The 24,440-nt window shown below is 44.8% G+C and overlaps 1 protein-coding gene across 12 annotated transcripts in view; it reads left to right on the top strand.

Moving 5' to 3' along the window:
* Positions 1-24,440, top strand: part of cacna1g (calcium channel, voltage-dependent, T type, alpha 1G subunit) — a 298,872-nt gene that overhangs the window by 146,441 nt on the left and 127,991 nt on the right. For all 12 annotated transcript variants that reach the window (XM_055890508.1, XM_055890502.1, XM_055890498.1 and 9 more), the window contains 5 exons: positions 4,473-4,632; positions 7,592-7,886; positions 13,051-13,143; positions 13,953-14,853; positions 15,065-15,441. In XM_055890508.1, the coding sequence (XP_055746483.1) occupies positions 4,473-4,632; positions 7,592-7,886; positions 13,051-13,143; positions 13,953-14,853; positions 15,065-15,441 (1,826 nt within the window). The remainder of the gene's footprint in view (positions 1-4,472; positions 4,633-7,591; positions 7,887-13,050; positions 13,144-13,952; positions 14,854-15,064; positions 15,442-24,440) is intronic.

Genomic DNA, 24,440 nt, shown 5'->3' with positions numbered 1-24,440 from the left:
CCGAGTGGCGCAGCGGTCTAAGGCACTGCGTCTCAGGATTTGCTAATATTGAGCTCTGATTTAAGATTTTTTTATACAAAAAGCATTACAAGAATATTGATGTCTTGATTTTGTCCAAAGTAACGGTAGATCTGGTGAATTGATAAAACACACTTTCTTTATCCGTTGGCCTACAAACATCCCCATCAAAATGAGTCTGTTTAAGATATAGATATCTGTTTTTTGCAGTAGCTGCGTCTCAATCCACTATTCGATATCGCCCTTCCGGATCTGCGGTGAAAGGTGGCAGTGCTAAAGTGTTCCTCAGACCATGAGACATCCTGAGAATCAGTCTTCTCACGAAAACGTCTGTAGCATCCGAACGGATGCCCACACGCCTCACAAGACTTGTCTGAAGTCGGTACAGCCTCTTCTGCCAACTTCTGTCTGTAGTGTCCGAACGGTTTGGGCTACACACTCCGTTTTGCTCTAGGACGCCCACAAGCCTCACACGACTCGTATGAAGGTCCCCGCTACCGGTTTGAAAAGTTAGTGGAAGTACTGTATATACTGTATGGACATAGTTTAGTGCCTAAAATTTGGGGATAAATACATGAAAAAAGAGAAAAAAAGTTTCCGGATCTTTCTTATATCTTAAAATTCCTAATCAAATAGATAAGCAATCCTTGGTATGACCATCTTAAAACAAATTAATTTGTTCACTTAGAACCCCTTCTTCCCCCCCTTCCTTAGATATGACTTAGAGTCCAGAGGGTTAACCTCAATGCCAACTTGATGTGATATCCCATTGTTGTTTTAGCTGTATACACTGATTAACTATGACAGCCCTAAACATTATACATGTGCTGTTTAGTAGTTTTTGTGTTGACATATTCTGCATGAATGTGTTAATTCCAAAGAGTAAAGATTTCATGACTTTGGGACAAATCCTAACGTCACCTAGTCATGCATTGTTGATGTCATTGGATGATTTCCCGCGAAAACCGGAGGTGTGCTGATCTAAAAATAGGATTGGGACCTTTGAGTGTCGCTTTTCCTTTTCCATTTGATCTATAGTGTGAGTCTGCATTTCTTCACACTATCTCCCTGTGGTACATAATAATATTGTTTAACTTGTAGCTTAACGTTCCTTTTCCATTTGATCTATAGTGTGAGTCTGCATTTCTTCACACTATCTCCCTGTGGTACATAATAATATTGTTTAACTTGTAGCTTAACGTTCCTTTTCCATTTGATCTATAGTGTGAGTCTGCATTTCTTCACACTATCTCCCTGTGGTACATAATAATATTGTTTAACTTGTAGCTTAAGTGTTTTTTTGCATCCCATTTAATATTTTAAGTAGAAATTGTGCACCAGTATTGCATTTCAAAAGCCTGTTATATTAAAAGTGCTCTTTATTATAGCAACAAGCTCTCACAGTGTCACTGCAGAATTAAGACGTTTTTTCCAAATTTCTCCAAATGTAAAATTTGGATGTTGCTCCAAACGTCACATTTTGAAGTGTTTTTGACACCCTGGGTTGACTCCTCCGGCGCAGGATCATTCCATTTGTCCAAACTTCACATTTTGAAGTTGCTCCAAACGTCAAATTTAGAAGGTTTAGGGTTCAGCTTTTGGATAGGGTTAAAATATTAAGTTTAGGCACTCATTCCAGAATGGTTAAGGTAAGGGTTAAGTTTTGGGATAGGTGTAATTTAAAAAAAAATCTAACATAATAACAATTGTGTCCATCACTGAGTTTGAAAACGCAACCTTGTGGTATATAACACGCAACCAGAGTGATGTTATACTACACTACAGTGGATGGTTAGCAGTCTTATGGTTTGTTTGTAACCAAGTGGGAAGTGGAAATGTATCATATTTGGGAAAAATTCCCTTGATCGGCCCTCCAACTGACGGGGGAATGGATGCTTGTTGTTTGCAACAGGAGGGACAATTGTTTTTATTTTTGTTAAAATATTTCAACAATAACACGTGTTATTTTAAATTTTACTAGGGAAGTCAGTTAAGAACACATTCTTATTGTCAATGACGGCCTAGGAACAGTGGGTTAACTGCCTTGTTCAGGGGCAGAACGACAGATTTGTACCTTGTCAGCTCGGGGATTCAAATTTGCAACCTTTCGGTTACTAGTCCAACGCTCTAGACCCACTCAGTTTTTCACCACAAAATCACCAGACTGTAACGGCAGTCTAAGTCGTCCTCCTCATCGGACGAGGAGAGGCGAGAAGGATCGGAGGACAAATGTGCAGCGTGGTAAGTTTCCATAATTTAATGACATGAAAACTAGACAAGAATACAAAAACAACAAACGTACTAACCGTCACAGTCCCATGTGGCACAAACACTGACACAGGAGACAACCACCCACAAAATCCCAACACAAAACAAGCCACCTATATATGATTCTCAATCAGGGACAACGATTGACAGCTGTCTCTGATTGAGAACCATATTAGGCTGAACACAGAAACAGACAAACTAGACACACAACATAGAATTCCCACCCAGCTCACGTCCTGACCAACACTAAAACAAGCACAACACATAAGAACTCTGGTCAGGACGTTACACAGACAATGGCAAGAAAATTATAGAACCAGCTCACCTGCTTTTACACTATAATTTGACTATTAGATGTTCAATGTTTCTTTTGAAATAAATATTTTAAAAGGAATAGTTAAACCATATTCAAATGAGACTTCAATTCACGTAACAGGGTTGACTTCAAAATGAGGGACAGACTTCAATGAATCACTAATCACATGAAATAAGTAATAATCTTCAGAAAATAACTTTGTCAAAGCAACAACATGACTAGGGCTTTACAATGACGGTGAAGACTTGGAGTATTTTTTGAGGGTTTGAATCTTCGTAGAGGTCACATAGAGTGCACAGATGTCAAATGCTGATTTATTGACTTTATTTGTACCTTTAACCTCTTGAAGATGTGCTCTTTATGACAGAATGTTAAAATTAGGTCAACTCAAATGTTTTTTTTTGACTAAGTTATACTTCTCAAACTGCACCGAATTGGTGGAACGACCCAACTACTGTGTTAGGCTTGGATTTGTGTCTTGTGCATTTGCTCCCCGTCAGGCAGTGTAGCTGTAAAAAGCTGATGACTGTGAGACTAGATAGAGAGACACAATACAGCTGGATGTGAACCCAAACTGTCGACACGCCTGTTATCTACCCAGACATGCTGCTCATTGTGGCTCACTTCTCTTCTCTCTCCTCCGATGATACCATCCCTCGCTTCTTATCTCTACTGAGCGCTCTCTTCATGCTCCCTATTTTGCTTCCTACCCATTTTCTTTTCAAATGTGCACATTTCTCTTGCTCTCTCTCCTCCTTCTCTTTTGCTCTCTGTCTCTCTATCTCTATCTCTCCCACTCTCCATCCTCTCTTTCTCCTTCTCCCACTTTCTGTCTCTTTCTCACTCTTCTTCCTCCCTCGCTCTGTCTCTTTCTCACTCTTCTTCCTCCCTCGCTCTGTCTCTTTCTTTCCAAAATCGACTAATTTCTCGCTGGTTCTCCCCGTGGTGGTGGTAGTCATTGGGCAGACAGGGATTAACCCGGCTCCTCCAATTACCCTGAGAAATCCTGATCGGAAAATGATTCTCATTACTGACGCCTGAGTCACCTGTTTCTGCTGCGAGCGTAACTAGAGAGGATCTACAAGGGAGAGGGAGGGAGGAAGAAGGGGGAGAGAGAGATCATTACAACACTGTATACAGACAAATGTGTTCATTCTTTTGGATCTTTTGTGAGTGTAATGTTTACTGTTCATTTTACTTTTGTTTATTATTTATTGAACTTGCTTTGGCAATGTAAACATATGTTTCCCATGCCAATAAAGCCCAGAGAGAGAGAGAGAGAGAGAGAGAGAGAGAGAGAGAGAGAGAGAGAGAGAGAGAGAGAGAGAGAGAGAGAGAGAGAGAGAGAGAGAGAGAGAGAGAGAGAGATAATCAAATCCCAGACAAATCAGCCTCATCAAAGAAACACAGAGAGATTGACTATGGCCAATAGCCCTGATTTAACCACTGTCTGGTTAGTAGGGAGAGAGGAGGAAGTCACACAGCGATAGGCCCCGGGGAGTGTGTGGGCAGGAGCGTGAGGAGAAGGCTGAAGAGATTGTGGTAAAGCTGAGGCGCTTTACTGCAGTTACAGGAGCTGCTGAAGTTACTAACTTGTCCTCCTCAGGCGTACACAGTGTACTCTGACACACAGAGACAGGAACGGTATACTGCGTTGTCACTATTACAATGTACCATCTGGGCTTGTGGTGAACTGTAGTTGAACCATTCCATTTTCCTCCACTTGTATATAAAGATGTGTATGTGTATTGGTGTGTTGGAATGTGTATGATACCGGACATGTGTTGATATCTGTAAACGTATGTGTCTGACAAGGTATTTAAAACAACGTGTGTGTTTGTTTGTGTGTGTGTGTGTTTGTGTGTGTTAGGTATGCGTATCCTGGTGACCCTGCTACTGGACACCCTGCCCATGCTGGGGAACGTCCTGCTGCTCTGTTTCTTTGTCTTCTTCATCTTCGGCATCGTGGGCGTGCAGCTGTGGGCGGGGCTACTGAGGAACCGCTGCTTCCTGCCTGAGAACTTCTCACTGTGAGTAGAACTGTGTATGTGCGCGCGCGCGTGTGTGTGGTGGGGGGGGGGGGGGGGTGCGGGTGAGGAGGTTTTGGGTGAGAAGTGGTGACGACAGTGGGGGTAGAGGGGTTAGGGTTAAGAAGAGGGTAGAAATGAATGGGTTTGGTTAGATGGTAATGAGGTCTGAGGCAAACGAGGTGAGTTTATTTTCTACAGTAAATGAGCCTCTGTTACTTAATCTGTGTGCGGGCTGTTGATGAGGATTGCTTGGTTTCCAGAACGTGGGATGTTGATACGCTGTATAACCAGATAAGTTCTAGCTGCGCACACATTCTGAGGAAACCGATGACCTCACAAAAATTCAGTTAAGAAACGTGTAATAGCTGAAGTGAGCAGTACGACCTTCAAATGAGTAATACAAATGCAGTTTTTTGGAGTAAGGTATGCTTAAACTTAACTCCCCCACTAAGCCACGCATCCAATCATTTACCAGTGTGCCTTCGCTCTTCGATTGAATTGTAGAGTTACCACCCATGACATAAGTGTAACCGTGTTCGTCGTCTGAAGAAGAGTAGTCGGACCAAAGCGCAGCGTGGTAAGTGTTCATGCTTTTTATTGAAACTGAACACTGAGAACAAAATAACAAAGAGAATAACCAAAACAGTCCTGTCAGGTGCAAAACACTAAACAGAAAATAACTACCCACAAAAACCATGTGGGAAAAAGCTACCTAAGTATGGTTCTCAATCAGAGACAACGATAGACAGCTGCCTCTGATTGTGAACAACACCCGGCCAAACAACAGAGAAATACAAAACATAGAAAGTGAACATAGAATGCCCACCCGAATCACACCCTGACCAAACCAAAATAGAGACTCTCTACGGTCAGGGCGTGACAATAAGGCCTTATACATAGACCTGAAACTCATAGTTTACAGGCCACATGAAATGAACCAGAATCTTAGAACCGTAGCTGTAAATCACATTATGCTAGTTTGCAAAGTGATGTCTAATTCCTGTTGGAATCTAGCCAGCTTTAGGCTATCCAACAGTTGAAATGTGTATTCAGCCCGCAACCTGCAGTCATAATGACTGCCAGGATTCAACACAGTGGGAGGAGATGACCGAAGCCATTTAAAGTGGAACAACCATTTCAGTAACGGGTGCAAAAATTCTATGATTGGATTTGTTTACAAAACTGTCATTTATCTTTGTGTAGCATCAACATTTGAATCAACCAATCATTCAATGTACATGCAAAAACACAGACATTAAAAAACAATTCCAAACTATCAACCTGCAGTAGCAAATGCTGGGGGAAAAAGTACATTTGTTATCATATCTTTAAAAAATGTAGTGGGTGTGACTTCTCATGTAGTTTTGAGTAAGTACCACAAAAATATTTTAAGTAATAATGACTTTTCATTGACTTTGCGTACAACTTACTAGAAGTATTTGAGTAAAACATGCCTTGGGGTTTACAGTGTAGGGAAAGTTTGACCTTGAAATATAGTACCGTCAGACATACTGGCCACCACCGCCATTTCCTGAGCAGCGTCATCACTCCTGTATTATAAAACGAGTAGCCATGATTATATAGAGGTGATAAATGGGAAGGAGAGGATAACTAGTGAGATTAGTGAGACACCATTACTGCCCATACACTTAGACAGCAGTGGGCTCTATAAGTAATACATGTTATATGACATTTCCACCATGGTAGTTATGATTTATGACATTTTCTCATAAGGACCTAAATGTCCTTCTACATTATGGGTTCGTGAAGACTGTTCATTCTATTCTATTTGACGAAACATTTCAGGTTCTCTATAAATGTCATGAAATGTTACATTCCATCATTTTGTACTTCATAATAGTAGATAAAGCCATAAAAACAGACTGCAACAGCAAGGAACTTTAATGGAAAGACATCTTTAATCATAACTTTAATTACCACAGTTTTGCCATTGCATTAGCCACGTAACCGCACACTATTAAACTCCATGGTGGATACAAGGATTAAATCCCCTCCAACACAGATTGACTCGCCAGCAGAAGCTGTTGCATAACTCCATCCTAAAGTGTGAAATAGCTTAAATAGCTTAAATAAATATATATATGTGCTAGCATATAAATATATAACTAGGACTGCCATAGCAGTACTAGAGGGAGGATTTGGCCCAGTAAGTAATTGAAGCTACTTGTGTGGCTAATGTATCTAAACACACACACACACACACACACACACACACACACACACACACACACACACACACACACACACACACACACACACACACACACACACACACACACACACACACACACACACACACACACACACACACACACACACCGATCCAGCGTGTCACATCGCCTCCAGGCAGAGTCTGTGTTGACAGACGCACCAATTATCTATCCTCTGACGGAGATGTGCGCCATTAGAGCTAAGCCGTGGTTAACACAGACACCCAGACGAGGGACATACTGTACACGTGCACTCCCGAGGGGCGCAGCGGTCTAAGGCACTGCATCTCAGTGCTAGAGGCGTCGCTACAGACCATTGTTTCGTTTCCAGGCTGTATCACAACCAGCCGTGATTGGGAGTCCCATCGGGCGGCGCACAATTGGCCCAGCGTCATCCGGGTTAGGGTTTGGCCGGAGTAGGCCGTCATTGTAAATAAAAATGAGTTCTTAACTGACTTGCCTAGTTAAATAAAGGTACAAAATATATATTATGTAAATGCACAGATTGCGTAGGGAACAATGATGAAAACCCTAGATGGGAGAATTCCACCAACTGCTACACTAACCTTGCTATTATCCCCTCTCTCCTCTCTTCCCTCTAGTCCTCTACCTGTGGCGCTGTGGAACTACCACCAAGCAGAGAACCATGACCAGAAGCCCGTCATATTCTCAATGCCTAAAGCTACTAGAACCCCAACTGTAACGCTCTCTCTCTCCTCTCTCTTCAGTCCTCAGTCCGTCGAGCTAGGCAACTATTACCACACGGAGAACGATGACGAGAACCCCTTCATCTGCTCCATGCCCAGGGAGAACGGCATGCGTCTGTGTTCCTCTGTGCCCATCCTGTATGAGGAGGGAGGTCTCCAGTGTCAGATGGACATGAACTCCTACAACAGCACAGACAACACCACCTGCATCAACTGGAACCAGTACTACAGTAACTGCTCGGCGGGAAACGTCAACCCCTTCAAAGGGGCCATCAACTTTGATAACATCTGCTACGCCTGGATCGCCATCTTTCAGGTGAGAAAATGGCATGGGCGTGCCTGTGTACATCAGTGGAGGCTGCTGATGGGAGGACGACTCACAATGATGGCTGGAACAGAGCGAATGGAATGGCATCAAACACATGGAAACCATCTGATACCATTCCACTCATTCCGCTTACCACAAGACCATCCTCCCCAATTAAGGGGTCACCAACCTTCTGTGGTATACATATGGATTGCCCGTACGCATATACTGTATGTAATTGTATGCACAGCAACACAGATACATGTACAGTTGAAGTCGGAAGTTTACATACACTTAGGTTGGAGTCATTAAAACTCGTTTTTCAACCACTCCACACATTTCTTGTTAACAAACTATAGTTTTGGCAAGTCGGTTAGGACATCTACTTCGTGCATGACACAAGTAATCTTTCCAACAATTGTTTACAGACAGATTATTTCACTTATAATTCCCTGTGTCACAATTCCAGTGGGTCAGAAGTTTACATACACTAAGTTGACTGTGCCTTTAAACAGCTTGGAAAATTCCAGAAAATGATGTCATGGCTGTGGAAGCTTATTTTTGAGTGAATTGGAGGTGTACCTGTGGATGTATTTCAAGGAACTACCTTCAATCTCAGTGCCTTTGCTTGAAATAAATCAGCCAAGACCTCAGAAAAGAAATTGTAGACCTCCACACGTCTGTTTCATCCCTCAGGTACCACGTTCATCTGTACAAACAATAGTACGTAAGTATAAACACCATAGCTGTCATACCGCTCAGCAAGGTAAAAGCCACTGCTCCAAAAATACTATACAAAAGCCAGACAATGGTTTGCAACTGCACATGGGGACAAAGATCATACTTTTTGGAGAAATGTCCTCTGGTCTGATGAAACAAAAATAGAACTGCTTGGCCATAATGACCATCGTTATGTTTGGAGGAAAAAGGGGGAGACTTGCAAGCCGAAGAACACCATCCCAACCGTAAAGCACGGGGGTGGCAGCATCATGTTGTGGGGGTGCTTTGCTGCAGGAGGGACTGGTGCACTTCACAAAATAGATGGCATCATGAGGAAGGGAAATGATGTGGATATATTGAAGCAACATCTCAAGACATCAGTCAGGAAGTTAAAGCTTGGTCGCAAATCGGTCTTCCAAATGTACAATGACCCCAAGCATACTTCCAAAGTTCTGGCAACATGGCTTAAGGACAACAAAGTCAAGGTATTGGAGTGGACATCACAAAGCCCTGACCTCAATCGTATAGAAAGTTTGTGGGCAGAACTGAAAAAGCGTGTGCGAGCTAAGAGGCCTACAAACCTGACTCAGTTACACCAGCTCTGTCAGGAGGAATGGACCAAAATTCAAGCAACTTGTTGTGGGAAGCATGTGGAAGGCTACCCGAAATGTTTGACCCAAGTTAAACAATTTAAAGGCAATGCTACCAAATACTAATTGAGTGTATGTAAACTTCTGACCCACTGGGAATGTGATGAAAGAAATAAAAACTGAAATAAATCATTCTCTACTATTATTCTGACATTTCACATTCTTAAAATACAGTGGTGATCCTAACTGACCAAAGACAGGGAGTTTTTACTAGGATTAAATGTCAGGAATTGTGAAAAACTGAGTTGAAATGTATTTGGCCATGGTGTATCCAACTTTCGACTTCAACTGTATGTACATGCAGCCACATGCACACTTACACTCCGCAAAGCACAGTCAAAACTGTTGACCCATAAAAACCAAGGCTTTTAATGTTCCAGGATTGCAGTATTTCAGAAGTCTCTCAGGAAGATGGCATCACTGTCTTATCTGTCTGATGCTAACTTAGTGATCAGCTGCATACCCAGAGCCTGCGAGTTTAAAGTGTCTTTAAATGTTGGCACCAGGGTTAGAGACAGCTGATCTTTTGGAAATTGGTTTTACGCTATAGTGTACAGTATCTCGTTCAAAAGTACCTTTTAAAGCAGCATCGGCAGTGTTTTTATCTCGTTCGTTGTTTTGAAGTACACCAAACAGTTGCCTGACCACTTGACTGATCCCTCCTTGAGACTTTGATGTAACTGTTGAGCTGCAGCCTTCCCAGGGTTAGGTTGCATTAGGGTGTTTGAGGCACAGAGACGGAGAGCATCATTGGTTGTACTGCTGCTGTATCTAAGGAATAGGGATTAATAGATTAAGAGGGTCGCTATGGCGATGGAAGTGGAGTGAGGCGCGTTAATATAATTTCTATCATTCCCTCATCAGCCTATTCATCGCAGGGAGTTGGTTCGAGTTTTAATTTGTCCCTGTGTTACAGTTGTGTCTTTACAGACTTTACAGACAGAAGATTGAGGATTTCCACTATTAACATGAGAACCGCTGGGCCTCGATGGACCGCCCTTTAAGCTAATGAGCAGTCATTCTGACTGCAACATTCTAACAGTGTAATTAATACATCTCATATACTGTATGCTATCGCAAAAATAATCATTGGTTGTGTTCATAAAGACCTTAGGTAACGTTAGAACAACAAAATACTTTTTTTTTCTTCCAATAACACAATAGCATTTTCATTTGTTTGTGTTAGTTTAGGCTATATGTAAAAACAACAACAATTGTATTCATGGAGTGACTGTACAACTATGATACAGAAAGCATATGTGTTGGAACACGGTAACAGCTTCTTTTTATAACAACAAAAAAATATAGATATATCCCAACCACCAAGATGCACGGTCAAATGATGGAAACATCATTATAAGTGCCACGTGATAAAGAGTGGAACTCAGCACAAAGCATTAAAATGAATAGAAGCGTTGATATAACAGCAGTCAAAAATAGTCAATTATTATCAGCTCGTGCTTGTGTGCGTCTTCATGCAATGGCATCAGTTGGATTTCATTCAACAGTTGACACATTTCATTATTATTTTAGTTAGGTCAGGGTGTGACATGGTGAAGTATGTGTTTTTGTATTGTCTAGGGTGTTGTTTGGTTTAGGGGGTTAAGTAGAGTAGATGGTTTAGTGTTCAGTGTAGGTGTCTAGGAAAGTCTATGGTTGCCTGAATTGGTTCTCAATTAGAGACAGCTGGTTATTGTTGTCTCTGATTGGGAGCCATATTTAAGGCAGCCATAGGCTTTAGCTGGTTGTGGGTAATTGTCTATGTGTAGTGTTTGTGTCAGCACTATTTATATGTATAGCTTCACGGTCGTCAGTTTGTTATTTTGTTAGTTTTTGTATAGTTGTTCGTTTCTTGTTTTTTCTCTCTTCTATAATAAAAGAAGATGTATTTTGCACACGCTGCGCCTTGGTCCTCTCTCTCTTGTCAAGACGATCGTGACATAGTGTGTAATAGTCTCCCTGTCACGAGTTCCGCCGGAGTCGGTCCCTCTTCTTGTTCGAGCCACGTTCGGCGGTCGACGTCACCGGCCTTCTAGCCATCCCCGATCCACTTTTCATTTTCCATTTGTTTTGTCTTTGTTTTTACACACCTGGTTTCAATTCCCCCATTACATGTTCATTATTTAACCCTCTGGTTTCCCCCATGTTTGTGAGCGTGTTTGTTTTATTGTGAAGGCTGTATCTGACGGCTGGTATATTGTTGCCGGATTTTGTTATTTACGTACGTTTATTTTGTGGTACCGGAATTTTTCCAGCACCATAGTATTGTGTTTATACTGGTGTTTTCTTGAATGAAATACCTTGTCCACGCATCTCAGCTCTCCTGCGCCTGACTCCTTTTACCAGTTACCCACAGACTTGACACTCCCGTTCTCTCTTTATTGTGTCCCTGTCATCTTGTCATTCTTCAGCACCGTTGTGCAGGTGCCTTATTTTGCGCAGAGGAAGGAGCTCCCGACTCACTTTGATCATGGTGCCAGCCAGACTTGTTTTCTTGGCAAGCAACTTGACTGCCAATGACAGTGAAGTGAGGAAATGGTCCATGGTGACATTTCTCCCCTTGCCAATTTAAGGTTCCACAATCCTCATCACCACATTCTCCGACACTCGCTCACCTGCTGCCCGGATGTTTTCCCAGATATTGAAAGCCGTTCCGCATGTACAATTACACACACTCTCACTGTGTAGCCTACTCCAACTAGGCCTGAGTAGACTGATAAGAGTGCTTGGATTCAGTGGCCTGATATACAGTAGGATACATACCATTTAGAGATTCGAATTAGAATGGATCAATATAGTAGAATGTCCCGCCCTGTTCATCATTCACAATTGGTGATTACATAATTATGCATCGCTCACTTCCCCTCACTCAGCATCTCACCCATTCTCCCATTTCTCCCCATCATATTTTATTGAATTGATTTAATCTGGTGTTTTGGCATTCAGTTTCAAGGGAATTATCAGAGGGATTATCAGCTGGGCACTGCACTTTTAACTGTCAGAAGGAGTGAAGCAGGTCCTACTGTTGGGAGACGGAGTGGAGCAGGTCCTACTGTAGGGAGAAGGAGTGGAGCAGGTCCTACTGTTGGGAGAAGGAGTGGAGCAGGTCCTACTGTTGGGAGAAGGAGTGGAGCAGGTCCTACTGTTGGGAGAAGGAGTGGAGCAGGTCCTACTGTAGGGAGAAGGAGTGGAGCAGGTCCTACTGTAGGGAGAAGGAGTGGAGCAGGTCCTACTGTTGGGAGAAGGAGTGGAGCAGGTCCTACTGTTTGGAGAAGGAGTGGAGCAGGTTCTACTGTTGGGAGAAAGAGTGGAGCAGGTCCTACTGTTGGGAGAAGGAGTGGAGGAGGTCCTACTGTTGGGAGGAGTGGAGCAGGTCCTACTGTTGGGAGAAGGAGTGGCAACGTGTGGAAGTGACATGCCCTCGTAAAACTGGTTATAACTCCAGTTGTGTTTGAAATATTAAGATTCTAACACCGACAGTGTGTTATATGGACTTATTTCGGAAAAGTCAAGGACAGAGGGGGGCATGACTTAGAAAATAATCCTAAGCAGTCAAAATGACTGCTTTAGCGGATCTAGTGTTAACTCACTCTCAGTGGCTCTGTTCTGTTGTATTGAGGTGAAACTCAAACAGAGAGAGAGAGAGAGGGTTCAGTAGTTGGTGTGATGTGGATGGTGCACCAGGGAGGGGTTTGAAGTCAAAATGTCTGACCTACGGTCTTTGTTTGTGTGATATCTCTGTCTTTCTGTGTGTCTGTCTCTCTCTGCCTCTTCCTCTCTCTCCTTCCTTCTCGCGCTGATAGGTGATCACGCTGGAGGGCTGGGTGGACATCATGTACTTTGTGATGGACTCTCACTCATTCTACAACTTCATCTACTTCATCCTCCTCATCATTGTAAGTGGGGAGAGTTAATTATTATAATTAATCTATAGTTTGTGTGTGTGTGTGTGTGTGTGTGTGTGTGTGTGTGTGTGTGTGTGTGTGTGTGTGTGTGTGTGTGTGTGTGTGTGTGTGTGTGTGTGTGTGTGGGTGGGTGGGTGGGTGGGTGGGTGGGTGGGTGGGTGGCAGAATTCAATGCCATGGGCATAGCTACTTATTCAAGCTCTTAGCAAACTCCTGACTCCTGAATGCCCTCCCAGGCCCTTATGTAAAGAGAAGTCTGCTTCCAGAAACAACATGTCTCAGTACACCACTCAACATCTGTTCAGTCTGAAACTCCCTTCAGCAGTACACAGCCTGGTGATACAGTACAGGAGTATTATCTCCTCAAGCACACGTTCACAGAGCTGGGGGAGCTGCTTCTCAGAGGCTGGGAGGCTAGCCGCTAGCTAACCTGGGGGACTGTCTGTTATTTGTATGTTAAACTCACAGTTGATATGTAGGTGAAAACTCCCTAAAGTGTGTGGGTATAGAGTCTGTGTGTGTTTCTTGATGTCCCTCTCCAGGTTGGCTAGTTCTAACTCCGTGTGTATCTGGTTGTCCCTATCCTAACTCGGTGTGCGTCTCTGGTTGTCCCTCTCCAGATTGACTCTTTCTAGTTTAGTTTATTTTATTTATTTGCACAGAAAATGTAATTGAAAGCCAAACAGTGCAGATAATAACACGGTAGAAAGGTGTGCACAACTCTTTCTAGAGAATAACTCTGTGTGTGTTTGTAGTTGTTCCTCTCCTAACTGTGTGTGTTTCTGGTTGCCCCTCTCCAGATTGGCTCTTTCTTCATGATCAACCTGTGTCTGGTCGTCATCGCCACCCAGTTCAGTGAGACCAAGCAGAGGGAGAGCCAGCTGATGAAGGAACAGCGCATCCGTTTCCTGTCCAACGCTAGTACCCTGGCCTCCTTCTCCGAGCCGGGCTCCTGCTACGACGAGCTGCTCAAACTCCTGGTCCATGTCATCCGCAAGGGGTGCAGGCAGGTGGCCCATGTCTGTCGGGCCTTGATGCGCCGTGCTGGGATGAACATCGCAGCCTCTCCCCCTGCCCTGGAGCGAGAGAGGGGGAGCCAGAGAAGGAGGAGGAAGGCTTCCAGACAGGGTTCTGTGGTCTCCAGAAAAGGGTCTATGTCCGTTCATCACTTGGTTCACCAACATCACCATCATCATCATCACTATCACCTAGTGAATGGGAGTGTGAGGGTGGGACTAGGGGGCAGGGGGGTGGAGGGGGTCGGGGGAGGAGGGGCGGACGTGGAGACGGGTTCACATAGCAACAACGGTGGCGCTGGACGGCTCATGTTGGGTCCTCCTCCATCGACCCCCGACCTGAACTTGTCGACCCCGGCGTCACCAGCCAATCCCGCGCTGGGCATCATGTGCCACACAGACTGCCACCTGGAGCCCACCACCCCCACTACCCTCACCCCTACCCCTAGCCCCTTCTCCCTGGCACCCATCCCCATGTCCAGGGCTATGAAGAGGAACTCAGTGCCCTTTGCTGCCCCCGGACCTAAGAACTACCCCACCCTACAGCCAAGGGCACTAATGGAGTCTAGAAGTGGCAGTGTTACAGCTAGTACCATCAGTAATATAAACCTCAACCTCAATATACCACCACTAACCTTGGAGAGGGGACCACAGAGTCTGGTGGACACACACACACCCACGCCAGGTACACAATAAAACACACGCAAACCATGTGAGAGGGATATGGTGTTTCTGTCTTGTTTGAATTAAAGTCATGATGTGACTGTGATGAAAATAGGGAGAAAAAGGGAACATTTATTTTTCTGAGGTACATGTTTGAAAATGTACAATATCAACAAAGATGCTATTGTGTATCTGTTTTTTCTTCCTGTCGTCTTCTCCATCCCTCCCTCCAGCCCAGCTATCCAGCCGTGACCTGAGTGTCGCCGGAACCCTGGAACCCTCGTTCCCCTTTGACCCTGAGTCATGCCCATACTGTGCCAAGGCCCTAGCAGGGGAGTCAGAGGGCACGGACGGAAACGACAACCCCGGGGACTCCGACAGCGAGGGCATCTACGAGTTCACCCAGGACCTCCACCACAGGGACCGCAGGGACCGTCAGCCCAGGAAGGGGCAGCGGAAGCTGGGTACCACTGCAGGGCGAGTGGTCCGGGCCTGGAGGCTGGTGTGTGACACCTTCAGGAAGATAGTCGACAGCAAGTACTTTGGAAGAGGGATCATGATCGCCATTCTGATTAATACACTGAGTATGGGGATCGAATACCACGAACAGGTGAGTGTGTGTGCTTTCCTTGGTACATCCTCAGGAGGATTGTATTCATGTGTCTGTGTGTGTGTAGGTGTTGCTAGGACAGGGGAAAGTTGGGATTGGAGAAGCCAAACTGCAGTCTGAAGACTATTCCCTGTGAGTGCAGTGGTTCAGACTGTGTGTAGCTGTGTGCATTGAACCGCTCCTAGCCTTTACTCAACTTCATTCCCTGAGGCCGGAGAGGAATTCCCATTCTTCCCAATCCTCTGAGCGTTTCATGCAACTCCGGACTGCTTTGTTTACAGGAGCGTAATTGTGACCATGTGAAAGTGTAGGAGAGCGTGTGTGTCTGTGTGTGTGTGTGTTTTTGTGTGTGTGTGTGAAGGGTGAGGAAGGACCCCAAACATCTGAAAGAGATTGCTCTCTCTTTCTCTCCCTCTCTCTCGCTCTCTCTCTCTCTCTCTCTCCTTGTCTCTCCCTGTCTTTCTCTCTCTCTCCTTCCCTCTCTCTCTCTCATTCGCTCTCTCACATGCCTCGTGTGCAAGCCATAGCCTGAAGGGAGCACGCCACCGGGTCTCCCGCCCGGCTGACACACACATACACACACACACACACACACACACACACACACACACACACACACACACACACACACACACACACACACACACACACACACACACACACACACACACGGTATTTGTAACTGTATTTCACACAGAGTATATGCGTGTGGTGTTAAAGCAGGTTTGTATTAGTGGATAGGTTGAAACACATTCTTGATGAGGTGATTGCATGTGCATGTGTGTGTTTGTATCTTGGAATTTATACATTATGTGTGTGTCTCTGTGTGTGTCTCTATGTGTGTCTCTCTGTGTGTGTGTGTGTGTATCTGTGTGTGCCTCTATGTGTGTGTGTGTGTGTGTGTGTGTGTCTCTGTGTGTGTCTCTATGTGTGTGTGTGTGTGTGTGTGTGTGTGTCTCTGTGTGTGTGTCTCTATGTGTGTGCGTGTGTGTGTGTGTCTCTGTGTGTGTGTCTCTGTGTGTGTCTCTGTGTGTGTGTGTGTGTGTGTGTGTGTGTGTGTGTGTGTGCGTGCGTGCGTGCGTGCGTGCGTGTGTGTGTGTCTGGGGCTTAAACATGGTGCTGGCAGCTTCCCTCGACTCTACATCTATCTATAATAGATCACAGAGAGTGTTTTATCTTGTAGAAATCCTCTTTAAACACACACTCTGGATCTCCCTAGACCCGTTAGACGCTAAGCACACCACACCAGATCCACCGGAGTGTGCTTTCACCCCTTAAGCCAGTGTTTCACCCCTTAAGCCAACACCAGTCCTCCAGTACCCCCAACAGTACACTTTTATGTTGGAGCCCCTGACAAACACACCTGGTTCGACTCATTGAGGGCTTGATGATTAGTTGACAAGTTGAATTAGGTGTGCTTGTCTGGGGCTACAACAAAAAGTGTACTGTTGGGGGTACTCGAGGACTGGAGTTAGGAAACACTGGCTCAAGTAACAAAATCTCAATATTCAACGTTTGTCCAAGGGGGATAAACATCAAAGTTAAGTTAAGTTTAGGCATTCATTCCGAATGGTTAAATGTAAGGGTTAAGGTTTGGGATAGGCTTAAAAAAACAACTTGTGCCTAGCACTGGGGTTGAACACCTCCGCCACATACGCCCATCTGCCATCTCTGTCCACAAGCCCTCAACTTGATGGTAATAGTGCTCACCGTTGCCCCTAGTGGCTTGTTTTTAAGGCATCTCCCAATGTCCTGGGGATCTAGACGAACGTTGAATATCTCCTTGGATCTTGAGTGACCTGTCTGCCCTTAAGAGTCCACCTTATAGTTACAGTTCACTCAAAAATCTAAGTTTGTTAGGCATTGTCATATTTCAAAAGTTAACTAAAGAGTCCACACTCAACAGCATTTGTTATTGAAGTAGAACTGTTCTCAGAAGAGCAGTGGCCTTTAGCAGCAGTGGAATAGTTTGTTTGAGCTTGTTTGAGTTTATTTATTCTTGCTCACAGATGAAACTGAAGAAATTCAGAATTTACATGACTAATAATTGCAAAACACTCATTTAAAATACATAATACGTGACATAAATAGAATACAGAACAATTGAAAACATTCCAGGACATTTTTCATGATGGAAATGTAAATATTAAAATGTGATTTGAACATTTTTTTTGGGGGGGGGGGGGGGGGGAGAACCATTTAAGCTCTAGAGTTATTATACAGTCGTGGCCAAAAGTTTTGAGAATGACACAAATATTTATTTTCACAAGGTCTGCTGCCTCAGTTTGTATGATGGTAATTTGCATATACTCCAGAATGTTATGATGAGTAATCAGATGAATTGCAATTAATTGCAAAGTCCCTCTTTGCCATGCAAATGAATTGAATCCCCAAAAAACATTTCCACTGCATTTCAGCCCTGCCACAAAAGGACCAGCTGACATCATGTCAGTGATTCTCTTGTTAACACAGGTGTGAGTGTTGACGAGGACAAGGCTGGAGATCACTCTGTCATGCTGATTGAGTTCGAATAACAGACTGGAAGCTTCAAAAGGAGGGTGGTGCTTGGAATCATTGTTCTTCCTCTGTCAATCATGGTTACCTGCAAGGAACACGTGCCGTCATCATTGCTTTGCACAAAAAGGGCTTCACATGTAAAGAAATTGCTGCCAGTAAGATTGCACCTAAATCAACCATTTATCGGATCATTAAGAACTTCAAGGAGAGTGGTTCAATTGTTGTGAAGAAGGCTTCAGGGCTCCCAAGAAATTCTAGCAAGCGCCAGGACCGTCCCCTAAAGTTGATTCAGCTGCGGGATTGGGGCACCACCAGTACAGAGCTTGCTCAGGCAGGTGTGAGTGCATCTACACGCACAGTGAGGCAAAGACTTTTGGAGGATGGCCTGGTGTCAAGAAGGGCAGCAAAGAAGCCACTCCTCTCCAGGAAAAACATCAGGGACAGACTGATATTCTGCAAAAGGTACAGGGATTTGACTGCTGAGGACTGGGGTAAAGTCATTTTCTCTGATGAATCCTCTTTCCAATAGGTTGGGGCATCTGGAAAATAGCTTGTCCGGAGAAGACAAGGTGAGCGCTACCATCAGTCCTGTGTCATGCCAACAGTAAAGCACCCTGAGACCATTAATGTGTGGGGTTGCTTCTCAGCCAAGGGAGTGGGCTCACTCACAATTTTGCCTAAGAACACAGCCATGAATATAGAATGGTACCAACACATCCTCCGAGAGAAACTTCTCCCAACCATCCAGGAACAGTTTGGTGACGAACAATGCCTTTTCCAACATGATGGAGCACCTTGCCATAAGGCAAAGTGATAACTAAGTGGCTCGGGAAACAAAACATCAATATTTTGGGTCCATGGCCAGGAAACTCCCTAGACCTTAATCCCATTGAGAATTTGTGGTCAATCCTCAAGAGACGAACAAAAACCCACAAATTATGACAAACTTCAAGAATTGATTATGCAAGAATGGGCTGCCATCAGTCAGGATGTGGCCCAGAAGTTAATTGACAGCATGCCAGGGCGGATTGCAGAGGTCTTGAAAAAGAAGGGTCAACACTGCAAATATTGACTCTTGCATCAACTTCATGTAATTGTCAATAAAAGCCTTTGACACTTATGAAATGCTTGTAACTATACTTCAGCATTCCATAGTAACATCTGTCAAAGATATCTAAAGACACTAAAGAAGCAAACTATGTGGAAATTTATATTTGTGTCATTCTCAATTTTTTTGGGCCACGACTGTACAGTCTGATAGCAGTGGGTAGAGTGGCGTTTCGCAGCCGGTTCGTATATACAGGACAGTTTGTGGCTGTTTCTCAGGAGCCTGGTGGTGCAGGTACCTCTTTTTGGACGGAGCAGGTCCTTCAGTGGTCAAGAGTGTGCATGTCCTTCACCAGATGCACTGCATGCAGCCTGCTCTGGTTGGACTACTCCTTCTCTGGAGATGATCCTCATGGACCTCCTCTGCACCCTGTCTAGTTGGGCCTGCTGCTTTTTACTGCATCCAACTAACAGCACTCCACCGTACTCCAGACAAGGTCTAAACAGTGTAGTATAGACTGTGACCAGATCTTCAGTGGGTAGGCCATTTCTGGCAAGAACAGTCAGGCATTTTGAGGCCTTCCTCGCTGACTGCTCCACATGTGTGTCACCACTGAGGTTAGAGTCTAGATGAAAACCAAGATACTTAGTTGTTGTTACCACTGGTACTTCCTGTCCTCCTATGATTAGTAGTGCAGGTTGTGGATGGTCTCTAGAAAGACATATCCCAATTTGCAGACTTTTTCCCATTCAGGAGCATGTTGTTGGATGTGGCCCACTCTTCCAGCTGCTTTGCCTCTAAGCCCATGGAAGTGTCCTCTTTGATGCTGGTTAATGGTATGGCTCGGGACAGTCCTGCATCGTCTACCTAGTGTCCAGAGTGTTACTGAAGACAACTTTTCAGGTGGACAGATATGAAACAGATATGGTGAGACAACGCCCCCTTGTGGCACACCAGAGGTGACCTCTGACCAAGGGCTAAAGTGCCATTTGCCATCACCCTCTGCCTTCTTCTTGTGGTGTAGCTGTGGAGCCAGGCTAGTAACCATCACCCTCTGTCTTCTACCTGTGGTGTAGCTGTGGAGCCAGGCTAGTAACCATCACCCTCTGTCTTCTTCCTGTGGTGTAGCTGTGGAGCCAGGCAAGTAACCATCACCCTCTGCCTTCTACCTGTGGTGTAGCTGTAGAGCCAGGCTAGTAACCATCACCCTCTGTCTTCTACCTGTGGTGTAGCTGTGGAGCCAGGCTAGTAACCATCACCCTCTGTCTTCTTCGTGTGGTGGAGCTGTGGAGCCAGGCTAGTAACCATCACCCTCTGCCTTCTACCTGTGGTGTAGCTGTAGAGCCAGGCTAGTAACCATCAGCCTCTGTCTTCTACCTGTGGTGTAGCTGTGGAGCCAGGCTAGTAACCATCACCCTCTGTCTTCTTCGTGTGGTGGAGCTGTGGAGCCAGGCTAGTAACCATCACCCTCTGTCTTCTTCGTGTGGTGGAGCTGTGGAGCCAGGCTAGTAACCATCACCCTCTGTCTTCTTCCTGTGGTGTAGCTGTGGAGCCAGGCTAGTAACCTTGGACACAGTTCAATGTCAGACACATGTTGCAGGAGCTTTGCGTGATCTACTCGATCAAAGGCTTTGGACATATCAGCAAGTAACACCCTCACCATTGTTAGTTTTTTGGAGTCTGTAACTGTCAGCCAGGAGTGTGTAGCCTTCACAAGGGTGGTAGTAGTTCTGGACTTTGGTAGGTAGGCATACTGATTCGTGCACTCAGATAGAACTGTTGGCTTGAGTTTTTTGTTGATGAAGCTCTCCTGGCTTTTTCCAAGGCATGAAGTTAGAGAGATGGGCCTCCAGTCACTCGTTGTACATGGGTTTGACACTTTAGGTATGGGGACACACATTGGCAATCTTCCAGGCAGCAGGAACAGTCCTCTGCCAGTAGGAGGTGAAACCACATAGACTCAAATTCCTCTTTCTCTAGGTCACTTCTTCACTTTGCCTGCATACTGTGGTTCACATCATAGCCACGGCCCCTCCTCTCATCTCCTCTCTGGACTTGTCATTTATGAGAAGCTGATAATTCCTCTGGGATATTTTCATGGGACCATGTTTCAGTAACACATCCAATGTCTGCATTTACTGATTGAAGAAGCAGTTCAAATTCATTCACTTTGTTTATCAGTGACCTTGATTTACAAACGAGCACATTCGGAGTCTCTGGGACGTTTCTGGACGTGTTTGTGACATCACATAATTCACTTAGAACTCTGCATTCACGTGAGAGATTGTGTTTTCTCAATCTTTTCGGTCCGTTACCTTCGATTGTCAGTATTTTCCTCCGTCTGCCCTTACCAGCTGTAGTCCTTCTCACCTGGCTTCGAGCGCTGCATGATCCCGAAGCACTGAAGTTTGTCTCCGATATGCGGTGCCAGTGGAGGTGCATGTTTTTTGTAAATCTGTAGAAAATGTGATGAGTATTCCACAACATTTGTACAATCCATCATTGTCAAAGCCGTGCTTAATCCATTAAAAGAGCAGGGAAAAGTAGGCCGAAAAAACCCAACGCCAACAAACATTTCAAACATTGTTACTCTGGAGCGGCTGCCTGGAAGCGCCAAGGATGTTGCTTACAAGAAGACAGGGACAGTTGTGTTGGGGGGAGTGTACATTTGTAGCTGTATCGCGCCAACTTCCTCAAAGTGTTAAAGAGCATTGGGGTCCGAGCCCTCTGTCTTGGGGGAATAGAGAGACTAGCCACCCAACCCACTTGGAAAAGAGAGAGAGATGGAGAAAGTAAGGAGTGGGGTATCTGGTAGTTTCTAAGAATACTTAACAGGGTTGCTAGGGGAAGTGGGAAGTGGTGGAAAACATGGAGGCGGGGGGTTGGATGGAGACATGTTGGCTGGGTAGGGTTGAGGAGCTGGGATGAGAGGTTGGGGACGGAGGCCCACTTCTTTTAGTTTTCCTGTTTGAATATTGTACCAATATTTTTGAATATTGTTCCGGTAATCCCCCCAATAATTTTTTTGTAAAAAAAAAATCAACAAAATGTGGTCACAATAAAATAGAATACTTACAGAGAGAACTTTGAGGTATGGTTCTGAGCAAGACTTGAATGTCTGGTTCTCCCTTTCTCTACCCCCCCTCACTCATACAGTGTCTAACTACAGAAGACCACCACAAAGTCTCAGCTCCTTAATGGCTGAGAAAGACCTTCATGGGATGATATTGGATATAATAGTCAATGTGGTTGTAGGATTGGATGAGTGTAGATCAATGTTTTGCCACACCAAACTTTTCACACAGGCACACATAAGGACAAACTCACACGCTCTTGCACACACTCAAATCAATGTTTTGTCTCTCTCCCTCTTTCCCAGCCTCGTCTAGAGATTAGGAATCCATGTCAGAAGAACCTAGACAAAGAATGGGAACGAGGGAGAGAAAGAAAAAAACTGAATAACTAGTGAGCAGAGAAGAGGGAGAGGGATGGGTGGATGGGGAGAGGAGAGGAGGGAGCCGAAAACTATAAAACTCTCTCCTAAAACTTCCAGCAGTGTGTGTGTGTGTGTGTGTGTGTGTGTGTGTGTGTGTGTGTGTGTGTGTGTGTGTGTGTGTGTGTGTGTGTGTGTGTGTGTGTGTGTGTGTAATTGGCATTTGATAGTGTTTGCTGAGCGACCGGGTCAGAGAACGATAGTAACCCTGTGAATCTGGATGCCTGCTCCACGCGCACACACACACGAACACACACGCGCACACCATGTGGGTCGGCTGGGGGATAAAAGGACTGAGGGAGTATGTCCCTGCCAGAATTCCCCAGGAGTCCGAGGAGAACTTCACAGGGAAGCTGGAACATTGGAACACTCAATCAGAATGGGAGGGGGGACTCTCTTCTACCCCCCCCCCCCCCCCCCCCCCCCCACACACACACACACTTCATCATGCTCTATCTATTTGCAAAGGCCAATCAATATTTCTGCTGCCAGTAATTAGATTTAATGGTCTTATTAATGTTTGATTATCATGATGACTAACAGGATGGGTGCGTCTGATTCAGATGGCCTAGCTATCAATTTACCATTATGCACGGTCCCCCGCTGCTGCTGCAGCTGTGTGTGTCTGTCTTTGTGTGTGTGTGTGTGTGTGTGTGTGTGTGTGTGTGTGTGTGTGTGTGTGTGTGTGGTGTGCAATAAACACAATATATAGTTCATAATGATGGTCAACACTGGGTGTCTGCATATGTGGTTTTTAACAAACACACAAAAACGGGTCAGGCAAAGAGTGATGCAATCCACTCTTGGACAACTTAACACACACTGACACCCACACCGACACCCACACCCACAGACATGTACGCCTGTTGCCTTTTCACTCCCTGTGGTAGATTCTACAGTACTTACTATAGAATTCTGTGGTAAACTGTAGTATAAGGGAAAGGGGGATACCTAGTCAGTTGTACAACTGAATGCATTCAACTGAACTGTGTCTTCCACATTTAACCCAACCCCTCTGAATCAGAGTGGTGCGGGCGGCTGCCATAATTGACATCCATGTCTTTGGCGCCCGGGGAACAGTGCGTTGGTTAACTGCCTTGCTCAGGGGCAGAACGACAGATTTTTACCTTGTCAGCCCAGGGATTCAATCCAGCAACCTTTCGGTTACTGGCCCTAATGCTCTAACCACTAGGCTACCTGCCGCTACTATACCACACACTGTAGTATCCCTCGGTCATGTGTTACTATAGAATGTTGTAGTATACAGTAGAATAGTAAATACTACAGTAATGTCCGCAAAAACACTACAGTCCGCAAAAACTTTTTAAACTATAGTAAATACTACAGTATTTGCAGAAGTGAATGACGGCGCTGGAGGGAATGACTGATGTTTTATTGGCTCCTAACCAGCCGTGCTATTTTGTTCGTTTTTTCACATTGTTTGTAACTTATTTTGTACATAATGTTGCTGCAACCGTCTCTTATGACCGAAAAGAGCTTCTGGACATCAGAACAGCGATTACTCACCTCAAATTGGACGAAGAATTGTTCTTTAATGAGTCGGACGGGAAGGATATACTCCAAACACCTGAACAGGCCCCCATCCCCGTTGATCGCTGGAGAAAGAAACAGAGATTTTGCGGAAAGAGATTGGTGTGCTTTGTGAAGACCAGGCGACGAGTGGCTAATCGGCCTTTGCCATCCGTACTGTTAGTGAACGTTCAATCGCTGGAAAATACATTTGACGAACTGAAAGCACGTATATCCTAACAACGGGACATTAAAAACTGTTCCACCGAGTCGTGGCTGAACGACGACATTAACAACAAACAGCTGGCGGGTTATTCACTCTATCGGGTTATACACTCTATCAGCCTCTGGTAAGAAACGGGGCGGGGGCCTATGTATATTTGTAAACAACAGCTGGTGCACGATATCTAA

This window comes from Salvelinus fontinalis, chromosome 30 (assembly GCF_029448725.1).
Source record: "Salvelinus fontinalis isolate EN_2023a chromosome 30, ASM2944872v1, whole genome shotgun sequence".
Classification (NCBI taxonomy): domain Eukaryota; kingdom Metazoa; phylum Chordata; class Actinopteri; order Salmoniformes; family Salmonidae; genus Salvelinus; species Salvelinus fontinalis.
This window is presented reverse-complemented; position numbering and strand designations above follow the sequence as displayed.